Here is an 18474-nt window from a genome sequence, read left to right as displayed (position 1 = left end):
GCTCTGTTACTCTTCACTTTAGTAAGATAACTTAGTTCAGAGTTACTGTTGTAGTGAATAATGTGAAATTAATGACATTCTGAGCTCTTCACTTTCAAGAAGAGAGGGTTGTGACTTGTGGAATTTCTGCTTAGCCTGCTAGTAGAAAAGAAGTCTTAATTTTTATACACTAACAATACAAAACGATCTGTTAGACTTATAAGATTGCACGTAACCGTCCATAAGTGGGAAAAATAAGGAAGGTAACATGCTACAATGTCAATAGGAATATGGTACACATGATACACTCATTATATAGAGAATTCGTTACATTGTCATTGTAGAAAGCTAAATCTATATTCATATGATAGGAAGTCGAAGCAGTGCTTTGCCATAACCTCTGCAGCTCTTTTTACATACATCAACACAAACATGGTACACATAGAAATCATTTTTCTCATTGTTACATTCATTTTCAAGAATGCAACTTTTAATGCACCCTCTCTCCTCCTCAATCTCAATATTCATCACTTCTTCATGATCATTCGTAGAAGAAGAAGACGGGTAATTTGTTTCGTGCGTTATTCTATCGCTAATTTCTGGCACTGCAAGTGAAGAAACACTAAGTAGAAGCATACAGATGAACATAAAAGAGAAAAAAGCAGTGAGATTCTGCCTTTTGTTCATCATTTTGCACCAATAAGTTTATTGAACTTGCACTATGGATGATAATTTAAGTGTAATTTTGATGTGTATTTATACTAGAAACTTTAACATAGCTGGAAATTGGGTTTCTAGAATAACAAATAATCCAATAATCAAGCAAATGATTTGTCAAAGATATTGTGATTAAACAAGTTAAATGATTCAGAGATTAGCAGATTGGATCATGCTACTGCAAATTAAAGATGTAGCCATTAAATGTTAGCTGACTTTTATTCATGTGGTACTTTAGTATAAGCATTACTTCTTCTTCACCTATTTTGGTTCTCAGTGCCAGCTAGAACAGCCAGATAAGATGTGCCTTCATTTGTACTTGTAAAAAGTGAAAAGATAACTTAGAAAAGACAAAAACAAAAAACAAAAAAAAAGGTGTAGTCCCAAGTTTTTGATTCAACATCAAAGATAGTATAACACGAAATGTATGGCAGGCGTACGTCACGAGTTCAAAGCTTGATGATTACTCCAGGTCCACTATTTGAGTAAAAGAAGTATAAAGAGACGGATCCATTATGTCATAATAGTTGTTTATTATGTTGTATTATTGAAGCCGCATTTGGATAGACTATTATTTGTTATTGTTAAATACTACCTCCGTTTCAGTTTATGTGAACCTATTTTCTTTTTGGTCTGTTCCAAAAAGAATGACCCCTTTCTAAATTTGGAAACAATTTAGCTTAAACTTACAATTCTACCCTTAATGAGAAGCTTTCATAACCACACAAATATTCCGGGCCCTTTTTTGATTTCTTTAGGACCACAAATTTTAAAAGTCTTCCTTTTTTTCTTAAACTATGTGCCCAGTCAAACAGGTTCACATAAATTGGAACGGAGGGAGTACCATTTTTCTTCATCGGTTAAAATACCAATTAATCTAAATATTGTATTTGTGAGTTCAATTCTTTTCTTCTTCTTTTTTTTTTTTTTAAAAAAGGAGAGAATTACAAAAGAGGTAGTAAAGTGGCTAGAAAGAGGAATACCTGCATATATGGAAGGAAGGCGTATTGACGAAAAGTGAGGTGTTTAAACTTTAAAGTATATTGAATACAAATATATAAGGGATGAAATTAAAAAAGAAAAATAGAGTAAAGGGTAAATGGGAAAAAATAATTGTGACAATCCTACCACACTAAATTGGTAATTACTTAGAATGAGTCTAGTTATTGTTATATAACAAATATTGTACTTTAATTTAACAAAACAATATAACATGATACAATATAAACACACAATTCAAACAGTTACAAAACCAAAAATCTTAAAACATATGAGATATCTCGGTCAATAATAAGTTTATTCAATTTCGTATTCCACAGAATTTCATAACAAATTATTTCCTATATTTTATACAGCTTCATTAATTTCTTAAGCTAACACATGTTAACAAGTCCAAAGACGGATACAAGATTTAAACTCTATGGGTTCAACTTTTATATTATAACATTAAACTCATTATATTTTTAAAAAGTTATGGATTCATATCGTCTATTTATTACAATTTTAGTAACTTTTACACATAAATTTATGCTCTGCGCCGAAAGTATCGGGTTCAGATGAACCCGGCATCAATATGCTACATCCACTTCTATTAGTAACATAGAAAATTATTCATATGTATGAATGATAACAAATTCCCCTGATAGTCAAATAAAAAAGGTAGCCCAGTACATAAGGTATTCCGCGTTCATGTAGGGTTCGGGAAATGGCACATCAAGGGATGTTACGTAGACATCCTATCTTAATGTAAGTATTATTGGCTACTTTCACGATCCAAACACGTGACCTTAGGTTACACGGAAAGAATTTTACCGTTGCTCAAGATTCACGCCTTGATAGTCAAATAGATCTTTTAAAATATCAACTGGTTTTCTATTCAGCTTGAAAAGAGATCAAATGACAACTCAAGAATTAACTAACCCTCATTTAAGACTCTGTAAACTACCAATTTAATAATGTGAGTTCTCAATTTGTTAAATGCAAATAAAGCAAAAAAAAAAAAAAAATATATATATATATATATATATATATATATATATATATATATATATATATAGTTGACTGCGCAATTTATTTAGGTGGGATTTCCATCTTCATAGATAACTATCAAACTAAAACTAGATCCGTCATCCACGCCATGTATGTAGGTCGTACGTGTTCTAAAAATAAAATTTACACATCTTAAAACTACATAAAAAATACTAATAATAGTTAATAATTCAAATATTCAAAAAGAGTTTGAGAAAATCTTTGTTAAAGAAAAAACAGTTTGACTCCCTAAATAATAACACATTCATAAACTAGGACAGAGGGACTCGTTGTTAGTTTTCTTTAGCTTTCATGTTGGTTATATATGAAATATTTAACTTATATATATAATACGAATATTGACACTATCACTATATTTTAACCTACTGTAATAAATAATGTGCCTTATTTTTAATTAGGTTATTAACTTAATTTTGTATGAACGATCACTTGTAGTTATCTCTTAGATAACATGATATTGTAAATATTCTTTTACACTATTAGCATATACAATTAAACTCATATGAAATTAGGTTTCTAATTTTGTAGATAAGGAGTACAATTTTGTAATAATGTTTTAGTTCATTTAAAACTTTGAATATATGAAATTTTAGAGAAAATTAAGGGACCAAGAGAGAAGAAGAAGAAGGGTTGAAACCGAGGCTTATGTGAGGTTGAGTTGGAGTAGATATGACACGAAGTAGCCACTCAAAAGGGTTGTTATTTAAGAATTAGTCAATATGTCCTAATTTTCAATTTTTCAGCTTAAGTTTTTAGGACATAAATGTCCTAAATTTTTCTGAAATTAAGATTTTTAGTTCAAATTTTCAGGATAAAATAAGTATTGACTAATTTTTAAATAGCAACCATAATAATGGCTATTTGTGCACCTCCCCCGAGTTTGGATGAGAAATTTGCTGGCCCATCTCTTGGAGGCCATCCAACACTAATGGGCCTTTAAAAGGAAAACAAAGAGGAGAAATTTAAAAATAGTCAAATTTACAAGTGGTAATTGAAAAATAGCCACAGTTTCAAAAGTAATCGAAATTTAACTATTTTTCATGTAAAGATAAATCTGAACGAAAACACTATTCAAAATCCAAAAAATCTTCCAGCATAATATACTAGAGTTCCAGTATAATGTACCGGTCCAGCATAATATGCTGGAAGTTCATAAACATGTGCTCCAATCTCCAGTATATTATGTTGGAATTTTCCGCGTGTTGGAGTTCCAGCATAATATACTGAAAGTTCATACACAGGTGCACTAATTTCCAGTATATTATACTGGATCGGTCCGTATTGCAGCAAAATAGTGGCTATTTTTCAATGACTTTGCAAACGGTGGCTATTTTTAAATTACCAGTCCGAAAATTGGCTAGCCCTGCTATGTTTACAAAACAAAGGAACACTAGCAGCTTGGAAATGAGAAATGTATATTTGTAGTCGCTCTAAAAAATAATAATCGACATAATATATTTTTTGGTAAATTATGTGTATTATGTACAAAACAATACACATATTTTATACACTTTTCGGCTAACGAATGGAATTAGTTTGAGTTGACCGACCAATTTTATGTTTTGCCTGAGGAAATTGTATGTAACTTGATCCCGCATACTGTCACACCCCTTTTGTACTCCCCCCCCCCCCCCCCCCCCACAAAAAAAAAAGATACGTATTATGGCTTGTTGTGGGTTAAAGAGTTTTTCTAATTAAAGCGATAAATTTGTGTATGGATTATTTTATTTACAGAGTCGCCACTGGGAATTGATTTTTTGGGTGTTCCAATTCACCTTTTATTTGAATCCCTAGTCAAAGGAAGGTTTGACTCTATTATTATTGGTCTGCGAAAACAAAGTCCGTGTAAGAAATTCTGTTAACCGGGGAGAAGGTGTAAGGCATTCCCCAAGTCCCGTGGTTCTAGCACGGTCGCTTTATTGACAACATTTGGCTTAAATTAATTTTACATAAACTGTGATTTATTGGTTTCCATGCTTTATCTATCCGCTTTTAATTATTAAAATATGAAATTATCTTTGAAACGAATCACGCGTGTGAATCCATTTTGTTTATTGTGCCAAAATCATGTCACGCGTACGTGTACACAATTAATAATATTTTATTATGTTAAGATTGTTTTGACCAAAGTTGGGCGAACACATACTTTGGTTTTAATTTTGAAAATTACAATTATGCCACGCGAAGGTATACATAATAAACTAATTAAAAGCGCGCCTAAAGCACTCTAACGATGTTCATTATTTTTCCTAAACTTTGAGATTATTGTGAGGTCATGAATTATGGAATTACTTGTGGAAGAAGTGTATGATTTTAGATATTTGAATAAATAAACTAGCATATACCAATACCCTATAGCCCAACAATTGAAGCCCAAACTTATTAGGGTCCAAATCTTCCCAACTTTAAAGCAAGCTTGAATACCATATTTCTAGAAACATAATTAAGCATATAACTTTTAAGGACTAATTTACATTATTATTTATAAAATTTAAAAGTAAATAAATAAAATCACATGAAATAAGATAAAATGAACAGTGGAAAGATTAAACCGTTAATGCAAAATTTCCAATTAAATGAGTCTTCAAGAACAGGTACAATAACTCAGACGAACGCCGAACAAGCATAAGCGAAGAAGAACATCAAAGCTAGTGAACGGAGCTCCAATGGAATTCTCGACCTCGACTATCGACTCCACTGTTTGGCGTGTGAAAATGGATGTTTTGAAGTATTTTTTGTTGGGTTTTGGGTGATAACTTGCTGGATTTTTTGAAAGAAAGACGAAGAAAGAATGACACGAGTAGAAATTCCCTCAGCGTAGAAGAAGAAAAACAACTTCTCTCAACTCTCTCCTCCCTTATTTTTTTCTCTTTCTCCTCCCTCTTTCTTTTTTCCTTTCTCTCCTATTTATAGAAAATATTTCGGAATTTTTCAGATATTTTTATTATTTTTAATTAAAAAGAATTCTTACTTCCCATTTATTTTCTTTTTTTAAAAAAAATAATTCCCCACTTTCCTTTACTTTTATTTTTTAATTTCTAATTTTTTACTTTTATTATATTTAAATTTTCACTTTTCTTTTTTTATTTCTCACTTATTTTACTTTTCTATTTTTTATTTTTCACTTATTTTACTTTTTTTTTTATTTCCATTGTTTTTACTTTTTTTTATAAAAAAAATTCAGCTACCTTTACTTTATTTTTTAATTCCAACTTTCTTTTATTTTTTATTTTTTAAATTTTCACATTCTTTTACTTTTAGTTTTTAAATTTTCCACTTTCTTTTACCTTTTTATTAAACAATTTCGACCTACTTTTACTTTTACTTTTTAATTCCATAATTTTAATTTTTTTATTATTTTATTCCCATCCGAAAATTTAAAAAAAATATTTAAGTTTTTTGATTTTTTAATTTATTTTATTTTAAAATAAAGATAAAAAATAAAAATAATAGTAATAGTATTAATTGACCTTTTTAAATTATTTTTAATTTTTACCCTATATAAAAAAAATGTAACAAAGCTAAAAAATATATATTAAATTTCTAAAAATATTTACATAGTAGAAGGTGATAAAAATTCAAATATGGTAAAAAATTAGGTGTTCATAGCTGCCCCTCTTTGCTTGAAAACATGAAGAGTTTTCAGGCAAAGACTAGGTGAGCCATGTGACTAATTTTTCACCAAATCGTTATTCAAAAGGAAAAGAAATAAAAGATTGGGTGTAACCGAGTCCTAGTTTTGGACAACCTACATATCCCAGGTTATAGGAGAATTAGGTCACGTGTAGTTCAAGGAGAATGGTGGAATGAAGTGTTGAGGAGTCGAGTGAGGTTCCGTCGAGGCTCCGGTCTGCGATCCTGCTATTATAAAAAAAAAACTAAACAAGCCTATCAACTATGAGTTACAAGATTCCTATCTATGAGTCTTCCGAAACTTGATCTTGAGTCTTGACTGGTTCTTCATGCAGACTGTGATCTAAACCTTGATGCTTGCTAGCTGTAGGTACTAGTTCATTATTCTATTGCTTCTTCTAATCAAAACAGGACTCCAATGCTCGTGTCTTCACTCATGTCTTGAGTATTCCACATCTTTTCAACTGCTTCTGCATTTTAGATTCACCTATTTTTTTCTTTTCTTTTATTCTGAAGTGAAACTTCTTCTTTTGGTCATCTCGAATCGTGTGCCTCGAGGTAAAACCTACTCAGACATCAAAACAAATAAACAAACGAAATTTTTCTGCCCCAGTTTGCACTAGAAAAATTTCGTGAGTTATTGTAATAAAATTCTAAACTACTTTTTTATTGAAAGAAATAAAAGATCGGGAATGGTTTACCCCGAAAACAAAAGACTAGGGAATGGAGACCCTATGTCTAAAATGAAAGAAACTAGGGAGTGGAGACCCTATGTTGGAAAAGTAACTAGGGATTGGTGTACCCTGATACTGGTAAGGAAATGTAAACAGGGGTCGATACCCTGTATTACGGAAAAAGAATGTAATCAGGGGTTGGTACCCTTTATTACTGAAAAGAATATATCCATGGGACGTTCTGTATTACTGAAAGAAAATGTAATCAGGGGTTGGTACCCTGTATTACTGAAAAGAATGTAGCCATAGGATGGCGTCCTGTATTACTGAAAGAAAATGTAACCAGGGGATGACACCCTGTATTATAGAAAAAATATAACCAGGGGTTGGTGCCCTGTATTACTGAAATGAAAATGAATCCTCTGGGCGAAAAGGTACTACCTGGGTTAAACTGCGAAAAGCGAGCCTAGGCGAAGAGTAATTCTACCCGGAATATGAGATGGATCCCCCTAGGCGAAAAATTTCTACATGGGTTAAGCTACGTGAAACAACCTGAGCGAAGAGTACTTCTACCCGGAACTATGAGCTGGATCCCCCTAGGCGAAAAGGTTCTACCTGGGTTAAGCTACGTAAAATAACCTGAGCGAAGAGTACTTCTATCCGGAACTATGAGCTGGATTCCCCTAGGCGAAAAGGTTCTACCTGGGTTAAGCTACGAAAAATAACCTGAGTGAAGAGTACTTCTACCCGGAACTATGAGCTGGATCCCCCTAGGCGAAAAGGTTCTACCTGGGTTAAGCTACGAAAAACAACATGGACGAAGAGTACCTCTACCCGAAAACTATGAGCTGGATCCCCTTGGCGAAAAGGTTCTACCTGGATTAAGCTACGTAAAACAACATGAGCGAAGAGTACTTCTACCCGAAAATTATGAGTTGGATCCCCCTAGGCGAAAATGTTCTACCTGGGTTAAGCTATGAAAATGAGAGGTATGAACAGTAGTGATGCATGCTAAAAATAAAGAAAAGTTGAGATTTTGAGGAAACTTACCTTTGGTAACATTCGTCTTTTAGGAGTCGCCATTCTGCACTGCTTTGTTCCTGCTGCAAATAAAGAAAAATTGTTAGTTTTAAAAGTGGTGGTCGGTTTGTGGCCTTGATGTCTTTGGCATCTTGGCTTTGTGCCCATCTTCTTTTGATGATGATTTCAACCTGCCACTAGATGTTTTGTGAATACCACTTGCATTTCTAGCCCCGGAGAGCCTTTAACTTTTCAAACTTTTACATGACGGTTGGTCGCGTGGAACTTAACATTTTCAACTTTATTTTGCCTTTGTGGCATTTCACTTTCGACTTCTTTCCTCCAAAACTTTCAATTCCAGAGCATTGGAGAACCCTTTGGCTTTTCAAATTTTGCAAAAATGGTTAGCCACTTGGGACTTAACCTATTCAACTTTATTTTGCCTTGTAGGCACTTTCAATTTGATTTTCTCCGGAGCTGGGTGCCTTTTGAATATTATCTTATATCAAACGAAAGCCCTGTAAATCAGTATTGTTATCCCTTCTTTGCTTTAGTTTTGGAACAGAGTTAGACCAAAAGGGATTCAAAGAAAAACAAACAATGGAATGGACAATAATTTTAGACAAGAGGTATCCCTTTCGGGGGAAGGAAAGAATGACTTATCTGGAGTATATGTGGACTTCAATGAACATGACATACCTTTTGGACTGGATGTCTGATCTGTGTAAACCGTCCAACTCTTAGAAATTCAACACAACTTTTGCCTTAAAACCGAGAAACCTAGCCCAGGATTGTGTCGATGCCAATGGCCGTGAAGATCCTCTTTTCGATCAATATTGCTCTTTGCGTATTTTCACTAGCTGGCCTCTCTCATTTCTCTTGTCACCATCGCCTTATAGTGCCCTTTGCGAGTTTTCACTAACAAGACTCCCTTATTTTTATTTTCTTTGCCCGGCGTCGCCCTACGATGTCCGTGAGGGTTTTCACCAATAAGACTCTCTTATTTTATTTCTCTGATTTGGTTGTATCAGATCCAAGTAACTGTATCTTCCAATTCTTGAACATTCTCGTTGATTGATTGGAAGGATTTGGGTAAAAAGGATTTGGATTGAATTACAACTTTGGAACCTTTAAGGAGAAATCATCGCCGAACCATTGTAACATTTGCCCCGGTTTCAGTTTTTTTTTTTTTTTTTTTTTTAAATGTGGATTTTTATTTTGGTGTGACTGAACCCCAGAGAGATGCTGCCTGCGTATCCTTTCGGAATCAAGTCGAATGTAGTTCAAAGAACTTTGTTTTTTATATTTTTCTTTTGCTTTTTCTTCTGTTTTATTTTCTTTTCTCTTTCTTTTTCCTTTTCTTTTCATTTCATTTTCTTTTTGTCTTTTCTTCTTCTCTTTTTTTTTTTTTTTCATTTTTCATTCAATTTTGTTTTTCAATAATAACTTCCATATTCCAATAATAAAAAAAAGATCCAGCTCAAAGGGTTTGCAAAGAGTTGAATATTTGGATAGTGAGAAAGCCTTATTCATCCCAACCGGAGAACATTAATGTTATATAGAGGATCAAGCATAGTACCTTTTGACTGCACTTGCGTTGACAGTTGTTTCAAGGACATTTCCTTCAATATTTTCCAGGTACAATGCTCTCTTTTGGCAGTACTCTTATTACAATGTATGGACCTTTTCAATCTGGAGCCAATTTCCCTTAGTTGTTCCGAATCTTTGTTTTATTTCCCTAAACTTATCTTCATTACATTCTGACTCTTGAATCATTATTTCAAAGTCTGACAACATTTTAGGATCTGGACATGAAGTTCGCAAGCATGTCATGTCATTAAAATCTGCATTAACAGAACTGAAAAGAGAATAAGGTGACAAGAATAAGAAAAGAGACATTCCTGTACAATGAAATATTAATTTTATTTGATTTAATTTTTTTTAAAATTTTAAAGATAGAAGGGTTTACATCAAAAAGTAAGACAATAAAAGTAAAACGTCGGGATTACACCCTGAAATAATCCAGACGCAGAAAAGATAGCAAGACCGGCTACCGAGACTTCCATATGACAGAAAATTTTTCAGGTTTGGCGCCCGTTTTTAGGTTTCTCTTCCGTCGCGACAATGGCTACTGTGGCTTTCAGTGCTTGATCAAATTCCTCATCTTCACAGATCTTTCCGACTACTGGCCCATTGGTGTGAGTAGGCAGAGGATTAATCATCATATTAGGGGCCTCTTCATCCCTAAGTACTATTGCCTTGACCTCGATGACGTCTTCCACTGCTCTCTTAAGAATCCAACAATCTTCTGTATCATGTCTCACTGCTCCAGAGTGGTATTCACATCTAGCATTAGCCCGGTGTGAGGGGGACTCAGGGTTTGGCCGGTTCGGGGCTACTAGCTGCAGTAGACCTAGCCTGACTAGCTTTTGGAACATGCTCGAGTATGATTCACCGACATGGGTGAACTGATTCCTTTTGGATAGGCTCTCTTTTTTTTCTTTTTTTTCTTTTTTTTTTTGTTTATGATTTTTTTTCATATCTTGATTGCTTTTTTCTTTCTCTTTTTATTGTTTTCCGCTCTTTGTTTTTCTCTGTTGTTTTTTATCACTATTTTCTTTCTTTTTCACTCAATATTTTTTTCAATTTATTTTTTCACTCTGATTTGATTTTTTTCCCGAATGAAAGACTTCGAAAAAGAAGAAAAATATTTTTGGATTTTTTAAGAAAAGAATTCTAAAGAGGGAATTAAGGAAAGAAAAATATTTTTGGATTTTTAAAAAATATTGGGGCCGGAAGCGATGAGGTTTGTCTACGTATCTCACATCCGGTGAGAATCAGACCCGCGTAGTTCGGTCAAACCGACTATGTTCTCTTTTGATTTTTATGAAAATTAATCTTTATACCTCGCGCCAGACTACTAAAAAATCTTTAGTAGAGCTCGTCAAATTGAACTTGATATTTTTTTTTTTGGTCGATAATTCCGCTCAACTAATTTTCTAAAGCCTGTCAACAATGCAAGCAAACCTTTCAAATGATGTAGCAAGTAGCACATAAGTGAACATGATGGTCTCAAAGATGATACTTGTCTTATACGAACCCCGCCCCTGTGCCGAGTTTCGCTAAGTCAAATGCATGGGATGCAAATAAAGCGAACATACTAGGGATATTAGGCATGATGTTTGTTCTTCTAGGTTTAAATCTTGGTGGAGAAGGTATCTAGACTGGCTTACTCGAGCGGACAACTCGAGCCGAGCAGGGTCAACGTACCGGTAGCATTACTTTCTGGCTTAGCTGGTGGTGCTCCCCGCCTAAAATATGTGTGACTAAAATCCTTCACCGGGTGACAAACACCTCGACTATCTCAAAGAAAGTGGGCTATGTCAAGCAAATACCCAATTTAAATTCAAGAAAACTCAGAGGGGGAGCGTGAGAAAATAATATATAATGTACAGGTAAAAAGCAAACAAGTAGCACAATAGGCCCCCAAAAATAAAATCACAGTATATACAAAATTAATAAAGCCAAATAAAAGTTAACATGTACAAGCTCGAATTTTGGTTGTCCCCAGCAGATTCGCCAGAGCTGTCACACCCCTTTTGTACCCCCAATAAGATATGTATTATGGCTTGTTGTGTGTTAAAGAGTTTTTCCAATTAAAGTGATAAATTTGTGTAGGGAGTATTTTATTTACAGAGTCGTCACTTGGAATTGATTTTTTGGGTATTCCAAGTCACCTTTTATTTGAATCCCTAGTCAAAGGAAGGTTTGACTATATTATTATTAGTGTGCGAAAACAAAGTCCGGATAAGAAATTCTGTTGACCGGGGAGAAGGTATAAGGCATTCCCCGAGTCCTGTGGTTCTAGAACGGTCGCTTTATTGACTATATTTGACTTGAATTAATTTTGGATAAACTGTGATTTATTGGTTTCGATGCTTTATCTATCTGCTTTTAATTATTAAAATATGGAATTATCTTTGAAACGAATCACATGTGTGAATCTGTTTTGTTTATTGTGCCAAAATCATGTCACACGTACGTGTACACAATTATTAATATTTTATTATATTAAGATTATTTTGACCAAAGTTGCGCGAACACATACTTCGGTTTTAATTTTGAAAATCATAATTATGCCACGCGAAGGTATATATAATAAACTAATTAAAAGTGTGCCTAAAGCACTTTAACGATGTTCATTATTTTTCCTAAACTTTGAGATTATTGTGAGATCATGAATTATGGAATTATTTGTAGAAGAAGTGTATGATTTTAGATATTTGAATAAATAAACTATCATATACCAATACCTTATAGCCCAACAATTGAAGCCCAAACTTATTAGGGTCCAAATCTTCCCAACTTTAAAGCAAGCTTGAATACCATATTTCTATAAACATAATTAAGCATATAACTTTTAAGGACTAATTTACATTATTATTTATAAAATTTAAAGGCAAATAAATAAAATCACATGAAATAAGATAAAAAGAACAGAGGAAAGAATAAATCTTTAATGCAAAATTTTCAATTAAATGAGTCTTCAAGAACAGGTATAATAACTCAGACGAACGCCGAACAAGCATAAGCGAAGAAGAACATCAAAGCTAGTGAACGGAGCTCCAATGGAATTCTCGACCTCGCCTATTGACTCCATTGTTTGGCGTGTGAAAATGGATGTTTTGAAGTATTTTTTGTTGGGTTTTGGGTGATGACTTGCTGGATTTGTTGAAAGAAAGACGTAGAAAGAACGACACGAGTAGAAATTCACTTAGCGTAGAAGAAGAAAAACAATTTCTCTCAATTCTCTCCTCCCTTATTTTTTTCTCTTTCTCCTCCCTCTTTCTTTTTTCCTTTCTCTCCTATTTATAGAAAAAATTTCGGAATTTTTAAGATTTCTTTTTAATATTTTTATTTTATTATTATTTTTAATTAAAAAGAATTCCCACTTCCCATTTTTCTTCTTTTTTAAAAACAAATAATTCCCCACTTTCCTTTACTTTTATTTTTTAATTTTTCATTTTTTACTTTTATTATATTTAAATTTTCATTTTTATTTTTTTATTTTCCACTTATTTTACTTTTCTTTTTTTAAATTTCCACTTTATTTTAATTTTTTTTTTAAAAAATTTAGCTACCTTTACTTTATTTTTTAATTCCAACTTTCTTTTACTTTTCATTTTTTAAATTTCCACATTCTTTTACTTTTATTTTTTTTTAATTTTTCACTTTCTTTTACTTTTTTATTATATAATTTTCACTTACTTTTACTTTTACTTTTTAATTTCATATTTTTAATTTTCCTATTATTTTATTCCCATCCGAAAATTTAAAAAAGAAATTAAATTTTTTGGTTTTTAAATTTATTTTATTTTAAAATAAAGATAAAAAATAAAAATAATACTAATAGTAATAATTGACATTTTTAAATTATTTTTAATTTTTACCCTATATAAAAAAAGTGTAACAAAGCTAAAAAAATATATATTAAATTTCTAAAAATATTTACATACTAGAATGTGATAAAAATTAAAATATAATCAAAAATTAGGTGCTCGCACATACTGCCTATTGTGCCTAATCCTTAGGCTCAAAGATCCCAATACTGACTCTACTTCATACGAAAAATACTAAACATCGTATGAATGTATGATGATTGTTTTTCGCAATCGCTCTTTTATTTAATTATGATTAACTGATATATACTCTTATCATTTAACTATAGTATATAATTAATCTGGTTTGGCGTAAATATCAGGGGTATAAATAAGCTTATTCTTGAATTGTTTTGTCTACATCCGATAAAATACATGATATATATTTTCTACATACACTTTTATCACTTAGCCATAATAAATTAATATATATTTTCATCTCAATTCACTAAAGGGGCTTTAATTTCTTTGCAACTTTCAAGCTTTAGACATTATATATGGTTTTAACTTATTCATATTTTTCTTTCCATGCTCAACCTTATCAACAATATTAGATAGGAATGAACAAACTTTAAGGTAGCTTAATAGATGTCTTAAACTTTTCTTTGGACAACGTGTTTCTATTGTAATTGCAAGTTGTAAGAAAGAAAAATAAATTGGATGTAGAAAAAAAGGGATTTAAGTTATATACAATAATATTTTGAATTCAATAGGAAATCCGTCCACCCAATGATAAGGCTTTAAGGGTGGACGGATTTCCTATTGAATTCTTGACTAAGCACCGACAGGAGGTTGGTAAAGATGTTTGTGATGCCACAAGACATTTCTTTACTACTGGAACAATGCACAGAGGAATAAACTGTACTGTTGTGACCTTAATTCCTAAAGTACAAAACCCAAGCTATGTCAAAGATTCCAGGCCCATTGCCTGTTGCACAACTTTGTATAAGATTATCACCAAGGTTCTTACAGCTAGAATTAAAAAAAAGTCATAGGTGGACTCATTGGTGAATCACAATCAGCATTTATTGAAGGTAGAAGCATCACTGACAATATCCTTTTCACACATGAACTGTTTAAAGGTTACAATAGGAAAGGAATTTCACCAAGATGTGTATTGAAGGTGGATTTGAGGAAAGCATATGATACTCTCGATTGGTATTTTCTGGAGAGAATGATGATAAAGCTTGGATTTCCTCACAAATTTGTCAGATGGATCATGGAATGCATCACAACAATGACTTACTCTCTCACCATGAATGTGGGATTGACAACAACTTTCAAAGGAAGGAGGGGTATCAGACAGGGTGACCCCATGTCTCCTTATCTATTTGTACTGGCCATGGAGTACCTACAGAGGGAGTTTGCACAATTGAAAAAGAACAAAGCATTCATATTTCACCCCGAGTGCAAAAAGCTAGGAGTGGTACATGTTTGCTTTGTTGATGACTTCCTTATGTTCTGTAAAGCTGATATAAATTCCATTAGATTGTTGCAGCAGACATTCCTGAAGTTTTCTAATGCTTCTGGCCTCCAAGCAAATGCAGACAAAGGCTCTATTTACTTAGCTGGCATTTCAAACAATCTAAAACAGGACATACTACAAGAATGGGATTACTTTGAAGGTACTCTATCTTTCAGATATCTGGGAGTCCCTCTGGCATCTAAAAAGCTATCAGGCATTCGGTGTTGGCCTTTAGTGGAGAAGATCACACAAAGGATTAACTGCCGGACCTCAAAATTGCTCTCATATGCAGGACGAATACAATTGATCAAGTCAGTATTATTTGGGGTCCAATCTTACTAGGCACATGTTTTTCTATTACCTAAAAAGATGCTGAAAATGGTTGAAGCTATATGTAGAACATTTTTATGGACATGAACATCTAATGTCTCCAAAAAGGCACTTGGTGTATGGGAGAAAGTATGTCTACCACAAGCAGCAGGGGGGCTCAATGTGATGAACATGATCTACTGGAATAAGGCAGTTGTGGCAAAGCATATATGGGCAGTGGCAAAGAAGAAAGACTGCCTATGGATTAGATGGATTCATACCTTCTATATAAAGCAATACACATTGGAGAACATTCCAATACCTAAGAATGCAGCTTGGATAGTTAGGAAAATCCTTGAGACAAGAAGATTCATTGGAGAACTTCAAGGCATTCAGGGAGACCTTAACAGCAGGTTATGCCAATTACAATATGAAGAAGCCTTTAACATCAAAAAGCTCTATTAGATGCAATTCCCCCAGTTTCAATGTATGCCTTAGAAGTGTATTATCCTGCAATTCAATCTACACCCTCAATTTAAATTTATATTGTAGTTAGCACTACAGAGAAGATTGGCTACAGTGGACAGGCTTGTAAAGTTTGGTATTCAAGTACCTCAGCAATGTGTATTTTGTAAGCAAGTTCACGAATTGTTTGAGCACTTATTCTTTGAGTACCCCACAGCCAAGGAAATATGGTCTAAATTGCTGATCTGTTTGGGCCATAATAGACCTATTCTAGACTAGCAAGATGAAGTAAATCGGATCAATCAAGGTGCTAAAAGGAAAACTGGGCATTGGGCAATAGTTACTTGTGTGTTTGGCATGTTGATCTATACCATATGGAGGGACATGAACAAGCTCAGATTCCATTGAGGGATGGTAACAAAAGATAACATCTGCAGAGAAATTACAATACATATACACACTAGAGGAAGGTCAATACAGAACTGGCAAGGAGCACTTAAGCAACTAAATTCTTATCCTTAGGCTACGATGCAAATGTATTTTGTTTTTGATCTTTTTAGACACTTAGTTGGGGTACTTAGATCGCGTACTTACACTACATGCATTGATGTAATTAGGAGTGCGGATGGTCAGCATCTGCTTGTTTTGTACAGATATTTTTTGGAATGAATAGAAATCACTATTTACCAACAAAAAAAAATTGAAGAATTTGTAATATTAGTGTAATTTAACCGATTATAACAGGTTACATATTATTTTTCAGCTTACTATAATCTTGATATGCCTAATGTTGTAGATCTAATCTAACAATGTAAAATTCAAGCACTTGGTACCGAGAACTTGAACTCGAAACCAATACCAACGACCGAAGCTCAACTAGCTAAGGGTTAACAAGCTCAACAATGTCGGGTACTTGCTTTAGGGTCCCGATTAATTCGGATTCATATCGTGTAATGCTCTTTAAGGAGAAAATGTTCCCTATCAAAAAAAAAAAAATCTCTAAGCCGGCTCGAATCCAAAATCTCTAATTAAAGATGATAGGCGATAAACAATTAGAGATATTTTCAATAGGGGTCTGTGTGGCTCTGCCTCGTTTCCTCATATGTACATATGCCAACGAGTTGAAAAACAATATATTATCATGCTGAAGCCCACCTAGTAGCCAGCAGGCAACATTATACAAAAGAGGCGAATTTAGTGTAGAATCTATCGGTTCATGAATCTATAATTTAGAACTTTATGTACAAAGAACTTTAAATTAAAATATATATATATATATATATATATATATATAATAAAATAAAACAAATTCGAAAATATTTTCCTTTTACGATTAGATAACAAAACTAGCTAGCAAGATGATGGTTAATTTCAACTAAAGTTTTGTTACAACATGAACTGCAAAGCAGTGTAAAGAAAGATATAGTACTAGTAATTATAACATTTACATCACAAAACTAGCTATAGTAAACTGCAAGGCTTGGACTTATACAACTTGATACCATGTAACTACGTTACGTTGCTCAGATTCTCCAAAAATATCGGTAGATACGTGTCGGGTCCTCCAAAAATAGTGCATTTCTGAAGAATCCAGCATAGATATATAAAACAACATTTTGAAGAGTCCGCGCAACATAACTAATAGTAATTAGTGTCTCTCTGCAAAGTGATAAACCAAAGCAAGTGCATTACTAGTAACTTGTGCAGCAGCAAAGACTCTAGCCCTAACCAAAGCCTTAATTTTTCCATCCATAGAAGGATTATTAAACATATCAAGACAAGCATTTTCATCAGTAAGTGCAGCACTAATCCATGTTTGAACATTACTAACATGCCAAGTAAAATCTTGTCCTGCTGCTAATTGTCCGCTTTGGCTAAGCTCGGGTATCGATCGATTAAGCTGATAAACACTATCATTCATGGTGGATAAACAATCTTTAGCAGCTTGAAATTCTCTTGGCTTTAATCCCCTTATTTTTGTAATTTTGGAAATAAAATCGGCAGCAAGTTTGGCTTTTTTAAAACTAATAGATAATGCTGCTTGAGCGAGTTGTTGCTCATTTAGTAGAATGGTATTTGCGTAGGCAGAGAGAGATTGGATACATACGGTAGGGTATAAAGTATTTTTGCATGAGGTTTTAATGAAGTTTGTGGCTGCGGGATTTTGGGACGTGACAGACTCAGTAACGACTTTGACAAAAATACAATGGAAAAACAAGAAAAGTATTAAGAAGTGATGAAGACTAAAGTTGGCCATATTTTGCTTTCTAGATTTGGAATTGAGGAATGGTTGTAGTTCAGTGAAGTGTCTAGGATCCTAGGGAAGCTCTATATAGAGTTGAAAAGAGTTGTCGGTAGTTAGTACTAATATCTTATTCATGTCAATGATCGTATTTAATTCAAAAAACAAAAAATTACCATCTTCTTTTGAGGTAGAAATTAAAGGCCTTCACGTGACCCCTTTAGCTTTGGCATTAATTTTATTTCTTTGCAATTTTCAATTTTTTTCTAATGTCAAATATCTCTATAACAATCTCATTTGTTCCGAATTATTTTGATTATTATAGCGAAGAACTGTTACAGAGAACGTATATTATAACATGACATAAAAATTGGTTCCATAAAAAACTAGTTTTTTTATAATGAATGGAAGTTATATAGCGATGCTGTTATTGAGAGGTTTAACTATAGTACAAAAATTTTATACATCATTAGCGTAAAATTT

At 33.1% G+C, this 18474-nt stretch overlaps 1 protein-coding gene across 1 annotated transcript; it reads right to left on the bottom strand.

The window, feature by feature from the left end:
* Positions 1 to 17114: 17114 nt before the first annotated feature.
* On the bottom strand, positions 17115 to 18061 carry LOC107784190 (21 kDa protein-like). Its single transcript, XM_016605271.2, has one exon. The coding sequence runs from the start codon at positions 18004 to 18006 to the stop codon at positions 17398 to 17400; it is 609 nt and encodes a 202-aa protein (XP_016460757.1). The 5' UTR covers positions 18007 to 18061; the 3' UTR covers positions 17115 to 17397.
* Between the last annotated feature and the right edge of the window lie 413 nt (positions 18062 to 18474).

This window comes from Nicotiana tabacum, chromosome 15 (genome assembly GCF_000715075.1).
Source record: "Nicotiana tabacum cultivar K326 chromosome 15, ASM71507v2, whole genome shotgun sequence".
Lineage (NCBI taxonomy): Eukaryota > Viridiplantae > Streptophyta > Magnoliopsida > Solanales > Solanaceae > Nicotiana > Nicotiana tabacum.
Note: the sequence above shows the minus strand (reverse complement) of the source record. Positions and strands in the feature narration are given on the sequence as shown.